This window comes from Suricata suricatta, chromosome 6, assembly GCF_006229205.1.
Source record: "Suricata suricatta isolate VVHF042 chromosome 6, meerkat_22Aug2017_6uvM2_HiC, whole genome shotgun sequence".
Classification (NCBI taxonomy): Eukaryota; Metazoa; Chordata; class Mammalia; order Carnivora; family Herpestidae; genus Suricata; species Suricata suricatta.
Genome location: NC_043705.1, coordinates 82767636 through 82788196, shown reverse-complemented (window position 1 = coordinate 82788196; position 20561 = coordinate 82767636). Strand labels below are relative to the sequence as shown.

At 40.5% G+C, this 20561-nt stretch overlaps 1 protein-coding gene and 1 long non-coding RNA gene across 3 annotated transcripts in view; one reads left to right on the top strand and one right to left on the bottom strand.

The window, feature by feature from the left end:
• Window positions 1–20561, top strand: part of NREP (neuronal regeneration related protein) — a 40537-nt gene that overhangs the window by 12016 nt on the left and 7960 nt on the right. The window contains exons 1-2 of one of the 2 annotated variants that reach the window (XM_029942695.1): window positions 903–921; window positions 1112–1173. In XM_029942695.1, the coding sequence (XP_029798555.1) occupies window positions 1171–1173 (3 nt within the window). In that variant the 5' untranslated portion in view covers window positions 903–921; window positions 1112–1170. Of the gene's footprint in view, window positions 1–902; window positions 922–1111; window positions 1174–20561 lie in introns of those variants that run through there. The other variant, XM_029942694.1, reaches the window with a different exon arrangement.
• LOC115294726 overlaps window positions 18249–20561 on the bottom strand; it is a 188507-nt gene continuing 186194 nt past the window's right edge. The window contains exon 9 of the long non-coding RNA XR_003910089.1: window positions 18249–19041. This is a non-coding gene — a long non-coding RNA (uncharacterized LOC115294726). The remainder of the gene's footprint in view (window positions 19042–20561) is intronic.

Sequence of the window (20561 nt, the reverse complement as noted above, 5' to 3'; positions counted from 1 at the left end):
TTTTTTTTTTTTTTTTTTTTTTAATGCACAAGTTAAGAGGGAGAATTCTTTTGGGAAGGGGTGGGGTTTTTTTGGTTTTTGGTTTTTTTTCTGCTTGTTGGTGTGGTTAATTTTTGTTCTTCTTGCTCATAAAGCATTGTTAGGAACTGTTTTGTTTCTTTGCATTAGATGCACTTTGGTGCATGCACGCCACCCCCTTTATTAAATAATTTGTATCCCTCCATCTGTGCACTTTATTACTCAGCGCTGCTACCGCTGCCAAGGGTCTTCTCAGGCATTCGATCTTGCAACACTTTTTCTGCATTTTCTTATAAAGCAGTTGAACTTTGGGGGAGGGAGGGTTTAAAAATAAATGACTGCTTCTTGCTCGATAATGATGATGATGATGATGATAATCTGATTTGCATTTATGTGTATCTATAATAACATTATAGGAAAACTCTAAGAGCTTATGATACCCTGTTGGAGAACTTTTAGTTTCTCCATTCATCTTAATTTTTGCCATAACTTATGTTAACAAAAGAACTGTGTGCTGATGACATAAAGGTTGAGAGGAAAATCACTGCAGCATGTACATTAATGTTTATTTGGTATAGAGAGAAGGGCATAATGGTGTATATTCCTGCCTTTTTTCCCCCAGTGTAGTTTTTTTTTTTTTTAAGACACGGAAGGTTATGTAATGCAGTGCCATTTCCAAAAATATCCACTCTGAGGCATTACACTACACGGTGAAAGGCTGATTCCTATTCTGCTGTCTTGATTGCAAATATACTGCCAGTAGTATGTCTGGGAACAAAGAGCAGCCAGAAAACAATCTATTTTTATCGCTTGGTTCTACTTTTAAGTTGCTAAACCTTTTGAACTCCTGCAATTTAAAGAGGAACCAAACACTAAGAATAGCCCAGGACTCTGCAGAGCCAGGTACCAGGAATTTCTTTGTCCCCTGTTTAAGCCTATAGACCCTTGGAAAGCTCTCTGGGTGGTTACAATAATTTGCATGTAACTTATCTTAACCACAGAAAATGGTTATTTGTAACCTCTAAACCGGCATTTTTCATTTCCTGACCTGCGGTGAGGTGATTTGTCTTCTGTATTTAAACATATTTTGCAGGTTGATTTCCCTGGACTGGAGAGGGAGAGTGCAAGGCCAAGGCTTTTAGGATTCTCAAAATGGTAAGAATGGGTTATCAGAGGTGATTCTCAGTAGGTTCTTGTCAGTCTTGATTTCATATAAATATCAACCACACGCCTTCATCCCGGGTCAGCCCCTTATTGTTCCTACCCCATTTGACCTTTAAAAGGGTCTTTCTCCAGCATGTGGGAGCTTTGCAGTGCAGCGATTGATGTAAATTGGATGTGGTGAATTAAATCTTTTTGATTTGCAGTCATTTTGAATAGAAACTGAAATTCCTCTTTCAGAGGCCAAGATTTATTTCACTTGAACAACAGAAACCGTTCTGTTCTTTAAGAAGAGTGGTGTGTTGTGACATGCATGGACGAGGTGGCAGTAGTAGGGCTCAAACAAAGCAACGGGTCCTATTTAAGAGCTCGCCAGAAGTCACCCACAGAGTAGGGGTCCGTGTTCCGCTAATCAGACGCCTGGGTCTGCTCTCCTTAAGAGCCATATATGTAAAGAGCATGGAGTTTTTACACTCATATACTCTGCCTGTTGTATCTCAGATATAATGAGCGTTGATACTTTTTGTTGATGTTTAACTTCACTTTGAGAAGCATCTGCTCAAGTTTCAGAAGTCAAGCATGTTACCTCTGAATGAAAGGGTGACTATTTCTGACAAGCACTGTCATACACAGAGAAGGCAGTTTTCTGTTGGATGATGTGGAAAGAGCGAAACAGATGCAATACACATGAAAAACAGCTGAATAAGTAGACTGATCCTCTATGAAAAATCTCCTCTTTGGAAATAAGGTTGGACTGGGGAAAAAAATTATAGAAATGTCAGGCAACTTTTCAGTGAAGTACATGTCCTACTGCAGATGTCTCTACTCTTTGAAACACCTTTTTGCCACTCAGAATGTGTGATTTCCAAATTTAGTTTTAGGTGTTCTTTTTTTTTTTAAATCGAGGGTGGAATTTAATGAATTGAATCTGATATACTTGGTGTTTTCTTTGAGAACAACCCAAGTATAAGCTTCCAAGGAGAAGAATGAATCAGAGCAATTAAATGAGTGCAGTTTGAATCCTATTAGCAAGTAAGCCCTTTATTTTTTGTGTGTGCCTCACCTGTCAGTTCAACAGGTGGGTGGTAAAGCCTCACGGAAAGTAGCTCTTTGCTCGGGCCTAGCGGATAGTGACCAAATTAAGGAACTTGAGGTGGACGGGCAAAAGGGATGAACAGAGAAGTAAACTGATCATCAGGTTTTGTGCAAATGATTCCTAACTTCGTATTAAGTTCCTGGTTAGCTTTTGTCATAGAGTGCTAGGATGGTAATAAAATGAACCACTGCAAAGTACTTTTGTTTGTTTTTCTTTTACTGAGACCGGCCACATCACTTTGTCTTGTCGCTCTTTATCCAGAGTCTTACCCTCTGTGTCACCACAGGTGGACAGACCATGAAGGTTCACAGATGCTGTAATATGGCAGGTGACCAGTTTGGTTAAACATAAATTTAACCGCTGACTCTGCCAAAACGAGCAGACCTGACTATAGGTCAAAACCTGACAATAAGTCAGGTCAAAGAGTAAATATCATGTTTCTGTATTAGTGAGTGGAATGAGCTTTGTGAAAGGCAAGCGTGTGTGCCAAAGCCGAGAATGAAAGTTGGAACAATTTGAGTGCAGAAGAGTAAATCTGAATTCTTATTACATGTTGTTAATTTCTTACAGTTGTCCTTTATGTATGGTGGCAGAATGAGAAATCACAGCGTGTTGCTCTTGGAAGGATTTTTACTCATGGAAAAATTCTCACAACTTTTTGGTGACCCTTTCATCAAGATGTCAGTCCCTTTTGGCACAAGCCCATTGCTTGAAATGAAACCACTGACAGTTATTGTCTGTGGGTGATTCCAAGTAACTTTCTAGCAATTCGCTTATTCCGAGAGGCCTGAGCTCTTAAAGTCTTTGCACTTATTAATGTTGAAAAAACATTTTCATTATATTCTTTAAAAAACTTATTAGAGACATCTTGTACCTACTTCTCTCTTTTTTGGCAAAATGGAGTTATTTTCTTTCCTTGATTAGAACTGGAATTACTTTGCTGATCTCTGTAACTAGCTTACATAAAGACTTAGCCTACATACAATAGAAACTTCTAGAGAAGCAGCAGATTTAACGCCTGGCCACCTCTGCAAAATACATGAACATGGCTTTTCTGTTAAACAAGTATTTCTATTTACATAATTTAAAACACTAAAGAGGATCTAATTTCAATGTATTTATCTGGTTTAGTTAAAGACTTATGCCAAATACAAATTTATAATCAGCTCATTCCAGGGTACGAAATTACTGGTAGACTTCAGAATTCAAAACAGAATGATTCAGTATCTAGACATTTTACATATACCCTAAAATGATGTTTCATAACAATAATTTCAAGACACTCAGGAATCCTAGAGTGCCTTTGCATTACCAGAAAAACAGAATCACTTTGTTATCTCTCTGAGGCACTGAACACAGTGAATTCTGTGTAGGGGACTCTCTGAGGTCAATTCTGGGGGGCGCCATTTACATAGTTAACAGTTTATTTGTTATCCAACTCAGGAGTACTGTCAAAAGGTGTAATTTTGAGTATAGTTTGCCGTGTCTTAGTTGACCAGAGTGTTCTTTAGTGTTCTTTTCAATAACTCCTTTGCAAACTTTTTAGGTTATCTGGTACAGGTGCATTCTTTTTCCAGTTGTTTGTTTTTAAATTTTATTTATTTATTTTTAATTTAATTTATTTATTTATTGCAGTTAACAAGATATTGCAAGTCTGCAGAGATCTTTGGCATTTCTTTAATTTATTTTTGGCTTTTTGCTAAATTTGAATTTCAGAGATATTTTATATGGGGATTTGGTATTTAGGTGTTTTATTTTAAATGTACTTGCTTCTGATACATCAGTGAGAAGATGATACTTCAGAATGAGCAGATGATCTCGAATACCTTGAAAAAATAATTTAATCCAATGTCAGGGTTAAGTTCTGATTTACAATGTGACTACCCTCTGTGCAGTAAACTTGCCTTTGAGTATGTGCGTGCATGGACTCACAGCGGCGTAAACGTGGACTCATTATGTTTTAATAGCAATCTAGGAATTGGAACAATTTAAGTTCTTGCTAAGGCTGATGCTGAGCTTTTCACAAAGATGAGTTGACTCTATTGTACCGTTCATAGAGCTCTGCTTTTTGTACAGTCTGTGAAGTGGCATTCATGGGCTTACAAGGAGACTCTTTCAATACTCTCCCCATTAACATAAGGTTTTCTTGTTTCAAAGAGAGACAAAGATTGAGGAGGGATGAGGTACTGTTGGTAGCTGTGCCATTGGGCTTTGGAATGTAAATTTCCAGGTTGCTCAGTTGATTGTGGAGATGCTGGAGAGGACCTAGGAGGGTAATGTTATCTGGTGCTATTTAACACCAGGCCTTCCAGCACTCTGTACGGGGGAGACTGGGGCTTGTGTGGGGAAGTAGGACAGTTGGGATGAGCTATCCGGCTTTCACCCCAGCCCATCTTCCTCTTGAGTTATATAGATAATCCAGGCAGAAGGCATTTGAGCAGAAATCTTGGAATAAAGTCTCTATTTTAACCTGGTAGAATTCTTAAAAAGTTGTATGTAAAGCAGATCATCATAAAATACTTAAGAAATTCATTTCATTTTAAATCCAAACATGAACACTGCTGACGTAGAAAAATACACTTCTAAAATATGAATACCTCAATAAATTAGTTGAGGAACCTCTAGATTATGAGCGTTATACATTAAGTATTCATCCACACTGGACTGACTGGGGAACCTTGGTCTTCCACATGTCTTTCCTTAGTGCTGTTTCTGGCTGAAAAGTCTTTTAAGGTCTTATCCTCACAGCCAAAGTGAAATGGAGCACTGACATAGTTATCGGAATAATTATGCTTCAAACAAAACAAAAAACTTGATTTCATCTGATTCATCTTGGTTATTCAGAATATTGCTGGAGCAAGGTAGGAGTGGGAAGGATTTGCCTGAATTTTCTGTGTAATTTCTTTGTTATACAGGAAAAGACTAGGGATAAGGAAATCATATCAGCAAATCCAATTTGCATATACCAGAGGAAAATGTATTGAATGTGCTAGGACTGTGTCATCTTGGTTGATCAAGATATATTAAAAGATTCTCATTTTAAACTGCTCCTTTGCTTTGAACTGGAAATCAGATTAACTATAAATCTCAGCCAACATCTTTAGAAATCATGGTTGCTAAAAATACCACTTATGGGGTCTAAATTTATCTGAAATGGATATTTCTAGACCTATTTTGCAGGTAGGGACAGCTTCAAAGATTTCTATCTCAGTGGTTTAAAAAATAGCAGTGACCCTGAAATTGATCTTCTAGGGCATGATTAGCAGCAGCTAATAGTTTAGCAGCACTAATGGTTTGGGATTTAAGCATTAACATGGCTCTCAACTAAATTCTAAATATCAGTTCAGTTATTAGTCGCCATGACATGGTATTAACCTGGGTGTAACACTGGATTATACTCTCCTGCATTATTGGTTGGTTGGATCATATTCATTTGTTTCATTAACCAAATAAATTACAGGTTCCCAGTAGGTTTATAAATTTCATGTCGAGTGCTTAATAAATTTTAAATATATGTTAGAAGTTCAGTAAACATTGGGTTGGACTTTTCAAAAAAAATTTTTTTAGTGTTTATTTTAGAGAGAGAGAGAGAGCACGAGCAAGCACGTGCATGAGCAGGGGAGGGGCAGCAAAAGAGGGAGACACAGAATCTGAAGCAGGCTCCAGGCTCTGAGCTGTCATCACAGAGCCTGATAGGGGCTCAAACTCACCAACGGTGAGATTGTGATCCGAGCTGAAGTCAGATGCCCAACTGACAGAACCACCCAGGTGCTCCATGGGTTGGACTGTTAAAAATTCATCCTTAGTGACTTAATTGTGTTTAGTTTTGGTGATCTGGAAGTAATTTGTACCCTTTCCTTCTTCTGAAGAGCTAGGAAGTTGAGTGAATGTAAGTTTAGTTTTCCCAGTAAATTATTTTCCATTATTTATTACAAGGGAAAAAATTTGTGGTTAGTTCATAAACCACTTGCCAAAAGAGAGTGGCTTGCAATTGCTCACATTTACCAGCTTTTAGAGCCACACTCTGATCAACCTGGTGATATGCTAGGTTCGATCCAGCTGTGTTAACTCAGAGCTAACAGCAGCTTTTCCTGTAGCCATAAAAATCCCTTCCGGGATCCAGGAGGAGCTTTGATCCCAGGACTGGAACTTTAAAGTCCCCACTTATTTCTGTGTAATCTGATTCTGTGATATTATGAAAATGACCTCGAGAACACAATGGTGCCATGACGGAAAGTATCAAAGAAAATGATAAAAGTTCTCAGTGGGATTGTGCATCTATTCCTCTGTCAACGGAACAATTGAGCATTTTATCTGTGCTTGGTTCTTTGTATTATAGAAGATGCACACTTGACCTGTGCCCTTAGTCAGCTTAGAGTTTAGTTGTGGAAAGAAGGCTAACATGTGTGAAAGATTTAATGTAATGCAATATAATCTAGTTCTAAATTGTTAGATGCAGAAGAATGATAGTATTCAACATAGGGGAATGGGGATTATAAGGGAAGTTTCTTTTAAGGAGGCAGACATTAGGCTGGACCCAGAGATGGAAGCATACGGCCTGCATGCCAGCACGAACTCCTGCTGCACATGTGGCAGATGTTGCTAATCAAGCTTGACCCATCATTATTATTCAGCCTGAATCTGCTTTCAAAATCCTTAGTATGGAGTTCTGTTAATAATTGATTGGGGTTGGCACTCAATTTAAAACCTAGAAGTGAACTACTTGCTCCTTGAGAGCAGGTACGATGCCTTCTTAAGCTTTTTATCCCTAGGGGTTAACATTAGTCCTTAATAATTCTTTCCTTTTCAAAATTCCTTTATGTTTATTTATTATTGACACACAGAGAGAAACAGCCTGAGTAGGGGAGGGGCAGAGAGAGAGGGAGACACAGAATTTGAAGCAGGCTCCAGGCTCTGAGCTGTCAGCACAGAGCCTGATGTGGGGCTCGAACCCACGAACCGTGAGATCATGACCTGGGCTGAAGTCGGATGCTTAACCGGCTGAGCCACCCAGGCACCCCTAGTCCTTAATAATTCTCAAGCAAATGAAGAATTAAGAATATTTGGGTAAATTTAGATGAGAGAGAAGTGTATTCCAGATAAAAGGAATACATTAGAAAAGTATGCTTATGCAAGAGGAAGCATGATGCATTTTCACACAGTAGGGACTATCTTCCTTCCTGTTTAGGGCTCTGTGCTATCAAGGACAGACCTCACAAACTAGATCTAGAAGTCAAGGACTTGATGTGCTAAGCTATAGGAAGCCACCAAGCCAGCATCTTAGAAGCCATCACTCAGGTTCCAACCATTCTGGTTCTTTGCCTTTCGATTGTGCCCAACAGAAAAGAGGACACACTTACATACACTTCTGGTTAGATGTAAGCTTATTTTGTTATTGCATCTCCCTGTCCTCGGGCTGGAGTGGAGTGGTGGAGAGAAGGCTGGCCCCTAGCTACAAGGATTTGGGAAGAAGAAGGGAGCACTATTAATCTCTTTCTCTTGAGAAGGTGGCAGCACCGCCACTGGCCAATTCCAGCAGGTTCATCAGTGTCCATGTGGCCGGAGAGGGCGTTGCTCAAGAGGAGGCACCACACCTCCCTTTGGGAGGCTAACTGGGCGGAGCCATGGGCTAATCAGTTGCAACCACATGTACCCAGTTGGTTCCCTCTTTCCACTTCTTCCTCATTAGCCAGACATACTCAAAATTCAAGCCAACACTGACATCATGATCGTAAAATTGTTTACAGTTTGAGGCCTACAGGCTGTTATTAAAAGTTGGTCAATAGTCGAATGACCATTTGAAGGGAACCTCATCACATGACACAGAGAAGCTGGGGAAAGCCAAGACCGAGAAGGAGTTTCCTTGAATTTCTTTTGGTTACAGCACACACTCCTAGCATAGACTAGATCAGCTTCAAGATTTTCACTAACTCTTGTAGTCCCTCCAGATGGATTTACCTGATTCTCTTGGTAAAAGTAACATAGGTAAACATCATTCCTTGAATTCTTTATGCCTACTCTTCCCTCATACTTTTAAATAATTTATTTTTTAGTGTCTGTGTTTAGACCTTCATAAGTTTAGTTTCTGTAACTGGGCAGTCATGTCAGGAACCATGTAAACGAGTCTTATTTCTAGCCACAGTGGAATACATTTTCCTAGAGGAACCAGGCACTTGTTACTCTAAACATACCCCAGGAGTCCCTCCTGTTACTTTGCTTACTCAATCCTAGAAAGAGGTCTCCTTCGGACAAAATAAAGCCATTCTTCAAGGCTGAGTTTAAGTGACAGCTCCTCTCCGAAACTCACTCCTGCACATCCAGTAGGAATAACCTCATGCTTTCTCTATACAGTCATCATACTTAAAACATTCCGCTTATTGGCTGGCTTATTTCTGCCCATCTGTTTTTCTACCCCCCAAGTCTGCAGACTTTAAACAGGAACATTGACCGCTAGTAAATAGGCATCATTACCTCTCTTTTTGGTAGCAGTTGAAACTGTGATGCCTTGTTTTTTCCTTTTCCTCTCTAATCAGGATGGTGAATTCAGATGTGGAAGAGTTTCATCACTGAGAGGGAACTCCAGCTAGGAAAGTTGACTGGCATTCTCTCTCTGCAAAGTGGGAGGGAACCCTAACCTTCATCGACAGGTCCTAATGGGATGTTGGAACAGATTGGTTCCTCACTACCTATCCAGGATCTGGCACATCCTTAGTGATCAATAAATGTCTGCAGACTAAATGAATGAGTCAGTAGTTAAGGATACATGAGGATCTGTTATTTCTGGGCAGAACCAGGTAACTCACCTGGAGATTTATAGCTAGTCACAGTCTAATCCTCTGCAGAGTTGTGACAGCTCAGGTTATAAAATTTATGGCCCAGGAAATGAGATGAGCACAGATAGATTTTGAATTTACTACTGAAAAGCCCCTCGCAATGGTCATAAAAGGTAGCTCTGTGGTAGGGAAGCAGGGGGATAGTTGAGTGAAACCTGTGCACTCCACAGAAGTGACTCCTCCCTCTGGTGCTCCCTTCTTTCACACTCCTTTTGACGGAAGAGGTCCTGAAAGAGTCCAAGAAGTTCACTTGGAATGGTCTGCTAAAAGAGGAATCTCCTCTCAGGGTAGAGTCACCCATTTCGTCCACTACACTGGCCATGGAGTGTCATTATGTGCTGGGTTATTAATGCTGTTTTTCTAGCAGTTCCACAGTTTGTGTCTCAGCAACCTGACGGAGGCGGTCTTGATGGTAAAGCATAATCAGCTCTGGTTTCACAAGGTAATGAAATCTTCATAAATATAATTATGGCCTGTTAGAACCTTAGAGTGGCTTTCATTTTAAGTGTTGTACCTTAAAAGTGTTAGGATTATGTAGCTGGAGATATTTTTAAGCCCTTGACTTTAGACTGTGCTTGTTCAGCATTCATCCTTACTTTCATAGACTGAAATACAAATGGGACTTGTGTTTGAAAAGGTAAAAGAGAAGATACATAAGAGAACGTGACCAATGAAAGGAAGGTCTGTCTGTCTGCCTCTTTTAAGCTGAAATTGGGAACCAGAGCCACTGATGGGAAAGAAAGGGAGAATAGCTGAACAGTCCTCGCCGTTAATAATATGAGCCCAAGGCTCCTACCAAGATGTAATTAAAACAAGAGGGAGACTCATAATGTGCACAGGGGTCCCATTCCAGCCCCTCTCCCTCCTGCTCTCCAGCCGGTACTCAGATCACCATCACACACCACCGTCCTTTGATTACTGGGGCAGGTAACAGCCTTCCTGTCTGAACTGTGTTTGATACAATTCCAGCAGGGAAAAGTACTGCAGTCTGGTGGCTGAACAGGGAGACATCTACAAAAGTTGTTGTGTTTAAAGTGGGTCCAGGCATTTTGAGGACGCTTTTGTTGGATAAAGTCAGTGTCGGATAGGAAACCTGTTCTTGGACAGGAAAGAGGAGAACTTAGGAGAAGATGCTGCATCTTTGGCAGCCTATGTTCAAAACTGTCAAGGAAAAGCTAGCGTTGGTAGCTAGACGGATAAAACTTACTAAGATATTAATAAACATGACCCAAAGTAAGGAACCGTTATTAGGTACTTTTCCAAGAAGTACTGTTCCGTGCCCTTCATTAAGTGATGGTAGTGAAAGTTACCCAGAAGGCTTACTGGGGTCTGAAAGTCTGTTCTCGTTTTGCCAGGCATTTGCTGAGTCTTCGTCTACCAGTGTGCTGTGTGGGTCTGGCGGCACATGGTGGGACACTTAGCCCCGTGCCTGCCGCGTCGTGGGCACTTGGTGAGTGCAGGCTGAAGGAAGAAAGAGCAGGCAGGGAGGAACCACTCTCTGAAGCACGCACTCTCAGGGACTTCCAGTTGTGTGGTTCAGATTTGAAAGCATGACTGAGGTACAAGCCCAGTCCTATCCTGCACAGGCTCCAGGATTTGGTGGCTTAGTTAAAAAACTCTTTTGAAGAAATGTGTTTGCTGCTTTGGGCACTTCCAGCCCAAAGTAATGGGATGTACTCTTGGTAAGATGTTCATTCTATAGGATTGAAAGCTACCTACCAAATAGTCAATACCGCCCTAAAATTAAGGACACAGTAAATACTTTTTGATTAATTGATTGATTAATCTCAATTATATACCCAATGATTCAGTGACATACCACACCAGAAATTCTGCCCATGTCTTCTCTGAGTTCTCCTCGTGTTCATAATTTTGATCCTTCCTTCAGTGGATTTGACTGTTTCTGAAGCCTGGATGCCCTGGACCACAATAACTGAGTGTCCATTTCATGCTGCCTTGTGGAGACTTGGGTCTAATCATACATCACAAAATGCCCCTGGCCCTTTGGATATTTTGCTCACTTCTTGATAATAGAATCTTAAATTGTTCTGATCTTGTTATCAAGGTCTGGGAGCCAAGTCTCCACATCTTTAATAAGCATATTCTTTTTCCTTTTTTTCATGAGGACTGCTTTTAAAATTTTAATTTTATTATATGAAGCTTAACTGTCTATACTGTCATAATCAATTCAGTCAGAAATTTAATTCAGTTTGTTCTTTGGCATCATAGAAACAATTCATCTGATTATTAATGTGAATTTTTACTAAATTGATCAGCTCTTCTTACACTGTTGAGACAAAGGCAGAGTGACACCGTATCTGAGTGGGATGGAATGTGTTGCACCAATATAATCTGGGGATCACATGCTACTTACTTGGTAATTAGTAGCTTCGTGATGATAATAACTAATAGGCTTGTTACCCCATCTCTTTTATCCCATTTTTCTATCTTTAGGACTATCTGCATTTCTTCTCCAGTAATTAAAAGTTTCCAAATGGAGTCATATTTAGATTTCTTTGGTTAAATTTGTTTCTCTTTCTGAATTGCCATTCTTAGTAGTTTATACACTGTCTCTCTGGGTTAACAAGTGTTGCTTTTCTTCCTCCACCAGGATCATTTCATATTTTATGTAGTAGAGTTGACCCTTGAACAGCACAGGTTTGAACTGTGCACGTCCACTTGTATGCAGATTTTTCATAAATACAGGACATGATTTTCTTAATAACATTTCCTTTTTTCTAGTTTCCTTTACTATGAGAATACAGCATATAGTATGTATGATATAGGAAATATGTGTTAATTATGGCTATTAATAGTTAAGTTTTGGGGGGAGTTAAGGTTGCACACAGATTTTTGTGCAGGCCCTTGGTGCCCCGGAACCCCATGTTGTAAAAGGGTATAAACTTTGATGGTTTGTGTATTTGAAGATCATTGATAAAGATACGGTTTTAATTCTTCTTTAAGCAGGTTGTTTTTAAATTGGAAAGCAAAGCCATAGTGAACATGACTTCAAATACATTAGATGAAAGATATGTTGAATTAGACTGTGCATTGCTAGTCCCTCTGAGAAGTTGTTTGAGAGTTCATTTGGGGGTCATATTAAAACAATTTGGGTTTTTCAGCAAATGCCCTTTGTAATTAGCTGCAGTGATTGGTAGATACTTGTTTTGTTCTAAACATTTCCTTCCAGGGAAAATTGAAAAAAGACAAAAGTGTGATGACCAGGGTAGCTTGGGTTTAATTAGATCCAAAGTCTTAACGTAACCAAGCCGGAGTTGCTGGCCTAAGAGCAGTCTTTCCTCAAGGACTGTGGCAACACTTGGACACTAGAGAGCAAACCCTCCCTGCCCTCGGCAGTGCTAATTGGCTTTTAGGTAAGTTATTTTTATAGGGCAGCTCATCATCAGAAACACAGGCAGCAGAGAAACATATTTTTGAGAAAATGCCTCTTGATATTGGTGTCAGAAATTCATGAGGGCACTAAGCAGAGATGCTCAGGGCCTCCTGTACTTGGGGGGTTGAAAACAGGCCCCTGCTCTCAAGGGCGCTCATGTCGGCACTCGACGTGGCCCTGGGGAACTGGCAGAGGAGGTCGAGGTTGACAGACTGTATTCTGAGAGGAGAGGCCGGGTTTGCATCCTGTCTTTTCCACTGCTGCTTCTGTGGACGGGTCTCCCTCAGTATTGTCATCTGTAAAATGGTCAGGGTGACGGAAATGGCAGCAAGCCCAGATCCCCTTCCTCGTGTGCCTCAGCCTGTTGGGGCCCTGTGATACGTTGGTGCACTGCATCCTTGGAACCGCACTGAGCATTAAATAAGCACACCTGGGAAACATGCCTAAAGACTCTATAGTGAACCCGCGTGTGCATTTCCACAGAAAACTGGGGTGCCCAAATTTACATACTCTGCCTTTGTAGGTTCCAGCAACTCCTATGTATTGTTCATAGTTCTCTTCCTTTGGAGAAGTTGGGTTTTGATGATTGGTTTACAAGGGAAGAGAGACGGGGGGAGAAAACCAGAACCATGAGATCAAAGTATTGTATTGTTGGAGGATGCAGTCAGGAATTAGAACGACGGCCCGAGTTTCTAATACTTGCTTTTTCACGTCTACTAGAATAGAGATGAGGGAATGTCACCTCCTAGGTTGGCATTCCTCTTTCCCTTTGAGGTATTTGTGTCTTCAGTGACTCCCAGCTCTGAAACACCGTGTCATTTTGGGTTGGTGGCTGCCCCTTTGGGTCTTGTTTGCTTCTGACGGTACTGCCTGACTGAGCCCTGATCAGAGAGAAGCCTCCTGAGTCAGACCTGCCCCCTGTGCCAGTGAGGCTGAAAATCCAGGCGGCGCACAAGGACACACCCACCCCAGTCTTACTCTGTCCCTCTTGTACTTTTAGGGTTTTGCCAGTTTTCGTAGAGGACAGGTCATGGAAGCCTCTTAGTGGCCTCTCCATAACCTGAGCACTTATCGGCATGTGGGTACAGATCTGACTATATTTTTCCTTGTTTAAAAGCCAAACTTCTTGTAAGACAATCAGGTAGCATCTGATTTAAACCAGTTTTAATTACAGCCTCTTGCAATAGAAATTACTTTTGCCTCCACATTTGGAGATCTGTTATGATGCTGACTGTTGAAGAGGTGGCAGTCTTTAACAGACATGGCAGCGTGGGACCGCAGAGTGACTTGGGCTCAGTGCTGGGTGGTTTGCAGCTGCCAGCAGAAGAGGGCACGCTGATGGGAAGAGGGAGCGATTTCGTTGGGAATGAGCACTTGGGGACGAAATGCACACTGTCCAGAAAGCTCAGACTTGTCCACAAACTCCACAGAAGCACCTGGCTATCTCACCATGCACCAAGGACAGCAAAAGTCCAAAATTCCTAGATACCGATCTAGATATATATCTAGCCTTTGAGGACTTGAACAAAAGAAACTGATTTTTGAGGACTTCTGTGTTGTTGAAAATTTTCATAAGGTTTTGGGGAGTAGCACATACTTTAGGACAAGAGGAAGGAAAAAAATGGCATTCTTGGTGAGTAGAAATAGTTATTTGAAGGTGAAACCCAGCATACCTAACATTACTTAAACCAGCTAATAAAAGCAAGACGAGATGTTTCCTATTAACCTTGGAATGTGCTTGGAAAAGGTCCTGTTAGCTCCAGATGTCTGGTGTTGGAAAGCCTATCAGCAGCATTACCCTCATTTGTGACAGAGAATACCGTGCAGAAATTCACAAGTGCACTTCGCTGTACTGAGCGCAATAGTTTTCTTTTTTTCTTTTTATCCCCGCACCCCCCACTGCCTTCCTTCTTCTTCTTCCCTTCCTTCCTCCTTCCCTTCTCATCTTTCATCTTAAAAGTAGGAGAAACATTGCAAAATACAGTGTTTCTAATTCCTTAATTACATGTAAAAACCAATTTGTATGAGGGAATAAGGTGGTCCAGACTTAGAAACCCAATGTGTTAAGTAAATATTTAGTCTGTTTCCACTCCAGGGAGGTAAAAGATTTTATTAACATATTTGTTGAGGTCATGGGGTCAAGGAAGAACTTATGCTGTGCTTAAATGCCTGAAGGCCCCTTTTTTTTTGTTTTGCTGCTAGTTAACAAAGGCCAGTATTTTTTTTCTGCTGAAAAGACAAATATCTTGTTTTGTGGCCTTTACTTTCTTATTGTTCATTCACAAACTGCTTAATCTCAAACCAGAGCTTTAAAAAGCTGCTTTATTTTTTCCCTTTGTTTGGAAAATCTCTCCTTAGATATTCTTATGAGATTTGTTTCCAAGCTTTGTTCTTGTACTTTTCCTTCTGGTTTACTTTGGGCTGTTATCAGCTGTTCGTACTTTGTTTTGTCTTCATCACCGAAAAGAAAAATCATCCATTAAAAAGTCAAGATTTGAAGCGTTCAACTTAATTCCTTGAGTCCAGTCCACAGTTTGGCTCCGATTACTGTACCAGGCTGACCTCCAGCCCAGGGGAGGGTGCCTTGGCAGAAATCTGAGAATTCCTCGATCAGTAACTCCCTTTTTTGGATTTATGGAGTCTTTAGGTGGATTGCTTTGTGCTGAGCATGTTCCTGTTGGAAAGGAATGAGGCTGAGGAGAGAGGAGGCGTTTGTGCAACACAGGCGTGCAGCTGACCTCGGGGTTCACTGCGCTCAAATTAACCAGCCGCTGTGCCCTGCCTTGAACAGGCACCATCAAAGCCCCGAAAAGTCATGTAACAGTCTCAGATAGTGGTGAAAAAGCAAAGTTGGATCATAGTGTTAACCTTTTGGGGCTTGGTCCTGACTTGATCCGTGGCTCCTCTTGAAAGTCTTTTCTTAGAAATGAAATTTTTAAGGACTCAGCAGCCAAACAAGCAGCATATTATTTTGTGGAACAGAGTGACTGGGAAAGCTCTTTGTGCTGACGATTAATTTCACATGTAAACACTTTCGTTTTGTTGCCAGCGAGGAGATTTCCTTTTCCTTTCTCTGCCTCGTTGAAATCTAGAAATAAAATTCCACAGCTGTCAGGTTCCCACATATTCATCAGCGGCCTCTCAAGATGGCTTCATGACGAGCAGAGTGAATTTAGAGAATTCTACTATGAAAGTCTACACAGCTTGTTTCAGACACCCCAACTCACGAAGTAAAGCTTTCTAAATCTTTTGACTGCCTCACCTGTAACGCTGGCAGTAACATAATATGCCGCATGGGAATAAAACGTGGGCATTTTCTGTGCCCATAGTGGACCTACACACCCGAGGCAAAGCTCATGCCAGTAGGCTTAGCCAATCTGTGAGCTCTCATTGTCTTCCTCCTTGAACCACAGTTGTCTCCTGTACCTTCATTTCTGCAGGTGAAGAACCTGTCAGGCCACAGAAAAGCTGAGTGTGTCAGCAAGTGCTGCAATACAGTAGTGCCCTAAAAGGCCCTGGGTTTCCTTTCTCGCAGGACAGCATTTATGGCTGAGTGCGATAGTCAGGTGTTTATAATGCTTTCTCTGTAATTACCCATTGTTATCGCAGCCAGCTGTGTGTGTGTGTATGCGTGTGTGTGTGTGTGCGTGTGTTCAGGTGGCTGCATGTTTCATTTAGTTCCCAAACTAGAATGTTTGCCGACTTGGGCACCAACTAATGCTTATTCTGCTTTCCAGAGTGTGCAGAGGTTTCTTACGTTATTCGAATGGCCCGGTGTTGTGTATTTTTATGTCTTCTGGGTGCAGGGCATTTCCTCCATGCTGTGCTCCATCTCCAGACAGCACACACAGGGTTAGGCGGATCGCTAAGACTAGGTCTCTGGAGAGAGAGAGCTCAGTGCATCATCTCTTGGCACCATCTAATCTTTGATGTAATGCTGTGCAGAGAAAATGATCCTTGTAACTCATTTATGGTTTCAGTTTACATTCTGCCCTCTCGCATGGCCAGCAACACCTGGGAGCAGAGTAGCTGTTGAGGGAGATTCTTAATAGCACCACTTCAAATGGCATTTGCAGAAATGAAGTACATGTATATACATATAAGATCTCCCTGTAATACAGTACCGGCTCTCATGACCGCCCAGCCAATTAGTGAGAACAGAACATGTACACATGTGGACACACACACACTTACTGTTGAATTGGCAGAGAGATTACGAAATATGCTTCTTTGCTGTTTGAAGAATTAATTATGCAGGTTGGACACCTGCTGCCCTAGTCTGTTTTCCTAATTGCAAGGGCTGGGCACCTGTCCTTGTTAAGTCATAAAAGGGCCATGTGTGTATATTCCTTAAGCACATAGAACTCCACCAAGAATGGAATAATTGTGGACATTAACAAGCAAGCCAGGCAGCATCTTCTTAGCCCGTTGCTAAGAAGGTATGTTAACCAATTAAGGAAGCTGCATACACATATGTGATGTGTTCAGACTCTGAAATAGCCATGAACCTTCCTTTGAGGATGATTTTTCTGTAACAGTCTCTTCAAAGAGCTACTGCTAAAGACACTAAGTGAAGAGAGAAAAATACAAATTTAGAAACAGGTAGTAAATAGAGAAATTGGAATTTTACATGCCGCAAAGAAGTGATACGATTGACATAGAAACATGTCAATTAGTTGGAATCTGTGTGTGGACCATACTATTGGAAAACATACTGCAAGATATTAAAGGAAAAGCTTAGGAGAGGTTTTAAAAAGAATTTAAATGATGATCTAGTTTGTATGGTTTTAGGACCTTGCAAGGAGGGGTCTGATTCACTCCACATTTTATTTTACTAACCTGGATACCAAGTAATAATTATTGGCAAGCTAATTACTGTATGGACTTAAAAATATGAAGTTATTTTCATAATGCATTATCCAGAGAGTAAGGGAGGGAAGAAGAAAGGAAGGAAAAAAAGAAGGAAGAGAAACCTTTTTAAGGTTTAGCTTTAAAAAGGTGAAACCATCACCATTTTATTCTCAACTTGTATGCTGGATAGACCATTGACAGTTAAATACCCAACCATCAAATACATGGAAGAGAATTAGTAAGAAATAGTAAATTTTTTACCATAAAACTGTATTTAAATATATAGTGGGTTTAAACATATTTAATATACTTAAAAGCAAAAAATCGGTTTTACCCAAGAGCTGGTCTTTAGGTACATATCTAAATATATATCTATCACACTTAGTGTTTTTAAGCCAAAGTGGTTCTTTATATCAATTCTGTTGTTTTTAAACCTAGTTTTCAGACAATACAGCACTGGAAAAAAGATGCATTAACTAATATATTCAGTGACAAGCATGAACATTCAGCCTTTTCCAGAATTCAAGCAAAACTTTTGTAAGTTCTCCAGTTTAAAACAGTAAAACTTTACTTGCCTCTGTATTTTCTCAAACACTTAGGTTTTCTTAATTGTTGAGGATATAGCTTGTTTCTCTGATTCTTGACTTCTAGAAGAATAGTATTCCAGTGGGTTTTGAGGATTTCACTTGAGCGAAAGCAAACAATTATTTTATATATGGAATATATAGAATAATTTAAAAGAATATGTATCTTCTTGTTAAAAGAATACAGTCTTCTATTGTGAAGATTATGGCAAACTTTTAATTAAACAATAGTTTTGAGGTACTGCCATGTGTATTACCCAGAAAGCTTACATTTCTGAGATGTAAACCACCAGCAACAATAGAGAACTCAGTGAAGTTTAAAAAAGAAAAAAAAAGTTTATTTGGCCTTCATGAAAAACACAAACTTGAATTCAGAAAACTGAGTGAATGGAATGAGTTGAAGCCATGTGTCCACTTTTGGAGCCTCAGTTGACCAGGACCAAAAAGAATGAACAGGTTTAGGGTCTAGCAAGAACAGATGGACTTCGGGGAGACAGATCAACTTACCCCTGTTTTTTGACCCGTATACTCCCAGGACCTGATATTCAGAACCAGGTAAAAGACTGGGTACAGCAGCCTGTGGGGTTGCATTTGTGCTACTGCTATCATGGCCACAGAGAGCTGTAGCAAGCCATGCTCTGGGTGCTTCCCCACACAGAACTCCTTACACCCTCCCACTGAACCCACGGTCTTCCTTGGCTTGCAGCTGGTAACCATTGGACGCCCTCCCACATCTGCTCACCGCCATCCCTGGTTCCTCTGTTGACAGCAAAACTGGATGGTTTGCTGACTGTTGGTTTTGTTTCTTTAGTCTGTTGAGACATGTTCTGACATCTGTTGCATTTGACATCACCTATACATTTTTTTTTAATTGCACTTAAGGCACACTATTAATTTGCTAGGGCTGCCAAGACAAAGTACCACTGATTAGGTGGCTTAAACAACAGAACTTTGTTTTCCCACAATTCTGGAGTCTGGAAGTCTGAGGTCCACCTGTCGGCAGGGCTGGTTTCTTCTGAGGCTGTTTCCTGGGCTTGTGGATAGTCATCTTCTCCCTGTGTCCTCACGTGGCCTTTCCTCTGTGTGTGTCCGTGTCATTTCCTCCTGATAACGACACCAGTGTTACCGGGTTAGGGCCCACTCTGATGAGCTCATTTTAACTGAATTACCTCTTTAAAAACCCTATCTCCAAATATATGCACATTCCAACTGGGGGTTAGGTTTCTGACACATGAATTTTGTATGTGAGGGATGCACAATTGAGCCCATAGAACACACTTGTATAAAATAATCTTTTTAGAAGGTCTGTCACCAACACCCACCCACCCCGCTGCAGCATCTACATTTGCGCTCCTACGGAGCAGTAACTGTGCTGCTTTTCTGGCAGTCCCTAGAACCTAGCAGTGTCCCAGCACACTGCAGGTGCTTCCCAAACTCGAGGTGAACGCATGCACAGGCAGAGGTACTCTGAGGTATTTTCGAGCAAGGGTAATGGTTGTCCTAGAACTTTTCCCTTAAGTCCTTTGTTTTCGAGTCTTAAAACACCACTAGTATAAGAAAGAACCAAACTGTCACATAGGTAGTATATATTTCCAATAATCTACCAACATTTTCCAAATCCAAAAAAAGTTTAAATATCCCCTTTAGATGCTATATCAGGGGTATGCTGAGTTCTCAGAGACCAACCAAGCAAGTTTTTTAAGAATGTAACTGAGATTTCTCTATCCCCGCCATTTTTGGCTTAAAGTTCGGAGTCTCAAGGAGACTGGAAGAATTTACCACAAGGCCAAAGTGACATTTCTTTTTCCTAAAGCATACAATGATTACTTTATGATTCAAACACTAAAAAATGCCTACTTGGAAATGCCGTTGGTTAAATTGTGGCTAAATTAATATGTTTCAAAAGCACAAATTTGGGTCAGGGGAGGAAGTTTCTTTAGTTGTTGGTTTTGCAATCAGATACTCCTGTTCCTGAGTTCTTTAGCAAAAAAAAAAAAAAAAAAAAAAATCGTTTTTATTTTAAAAAAGGCAAGCTCTTAGAAAAACAAATGGTGAGGTAATAAGTATAATGATTTATGAGGCAAGCTGTTTTCCCCTGTAGAGTGGACTTGAGTGGCTTTCATAGTGATGCTTTGAACCTGGAAGTTAAATGCTAAAGCAGTGTCACTTGGTTAAAATGGAATGTCACAGAAAAGCTTAAGAACACAGACCTAACGTTTACTTGATGGTACTTCTCATCATGTCCATGTGCCTAAGTTTTTACATGTATTTTTATCAACATTTTTGTTTTACAATGGAACTTTATATCTTGCTATATGTGTAATATTTCAAATTGTACTTAAAGCATGCTTTTAAAGGTAGTAATATAAAAATGTAATCCTTTTATATTTAGATTAAGTGAATCTACAGTTGATCCCAATTGGGAATCTCCTTAAATTAAACACTAACTGGTATTTTGTATGCTATGACAGTGTTTTAAGCCTTAAAAAAAGCTTTTATATTTCAGATAGCAATTTTGTCCTTTTCATTCGTTCCTGGTTAGAGGGAATGTCAGGGGCGACTTGCCCGTCTCCAGTAAGGTAGATGGTGGAATTCTCCTAGAAGGATCTGAGCAGAGGAGGGGG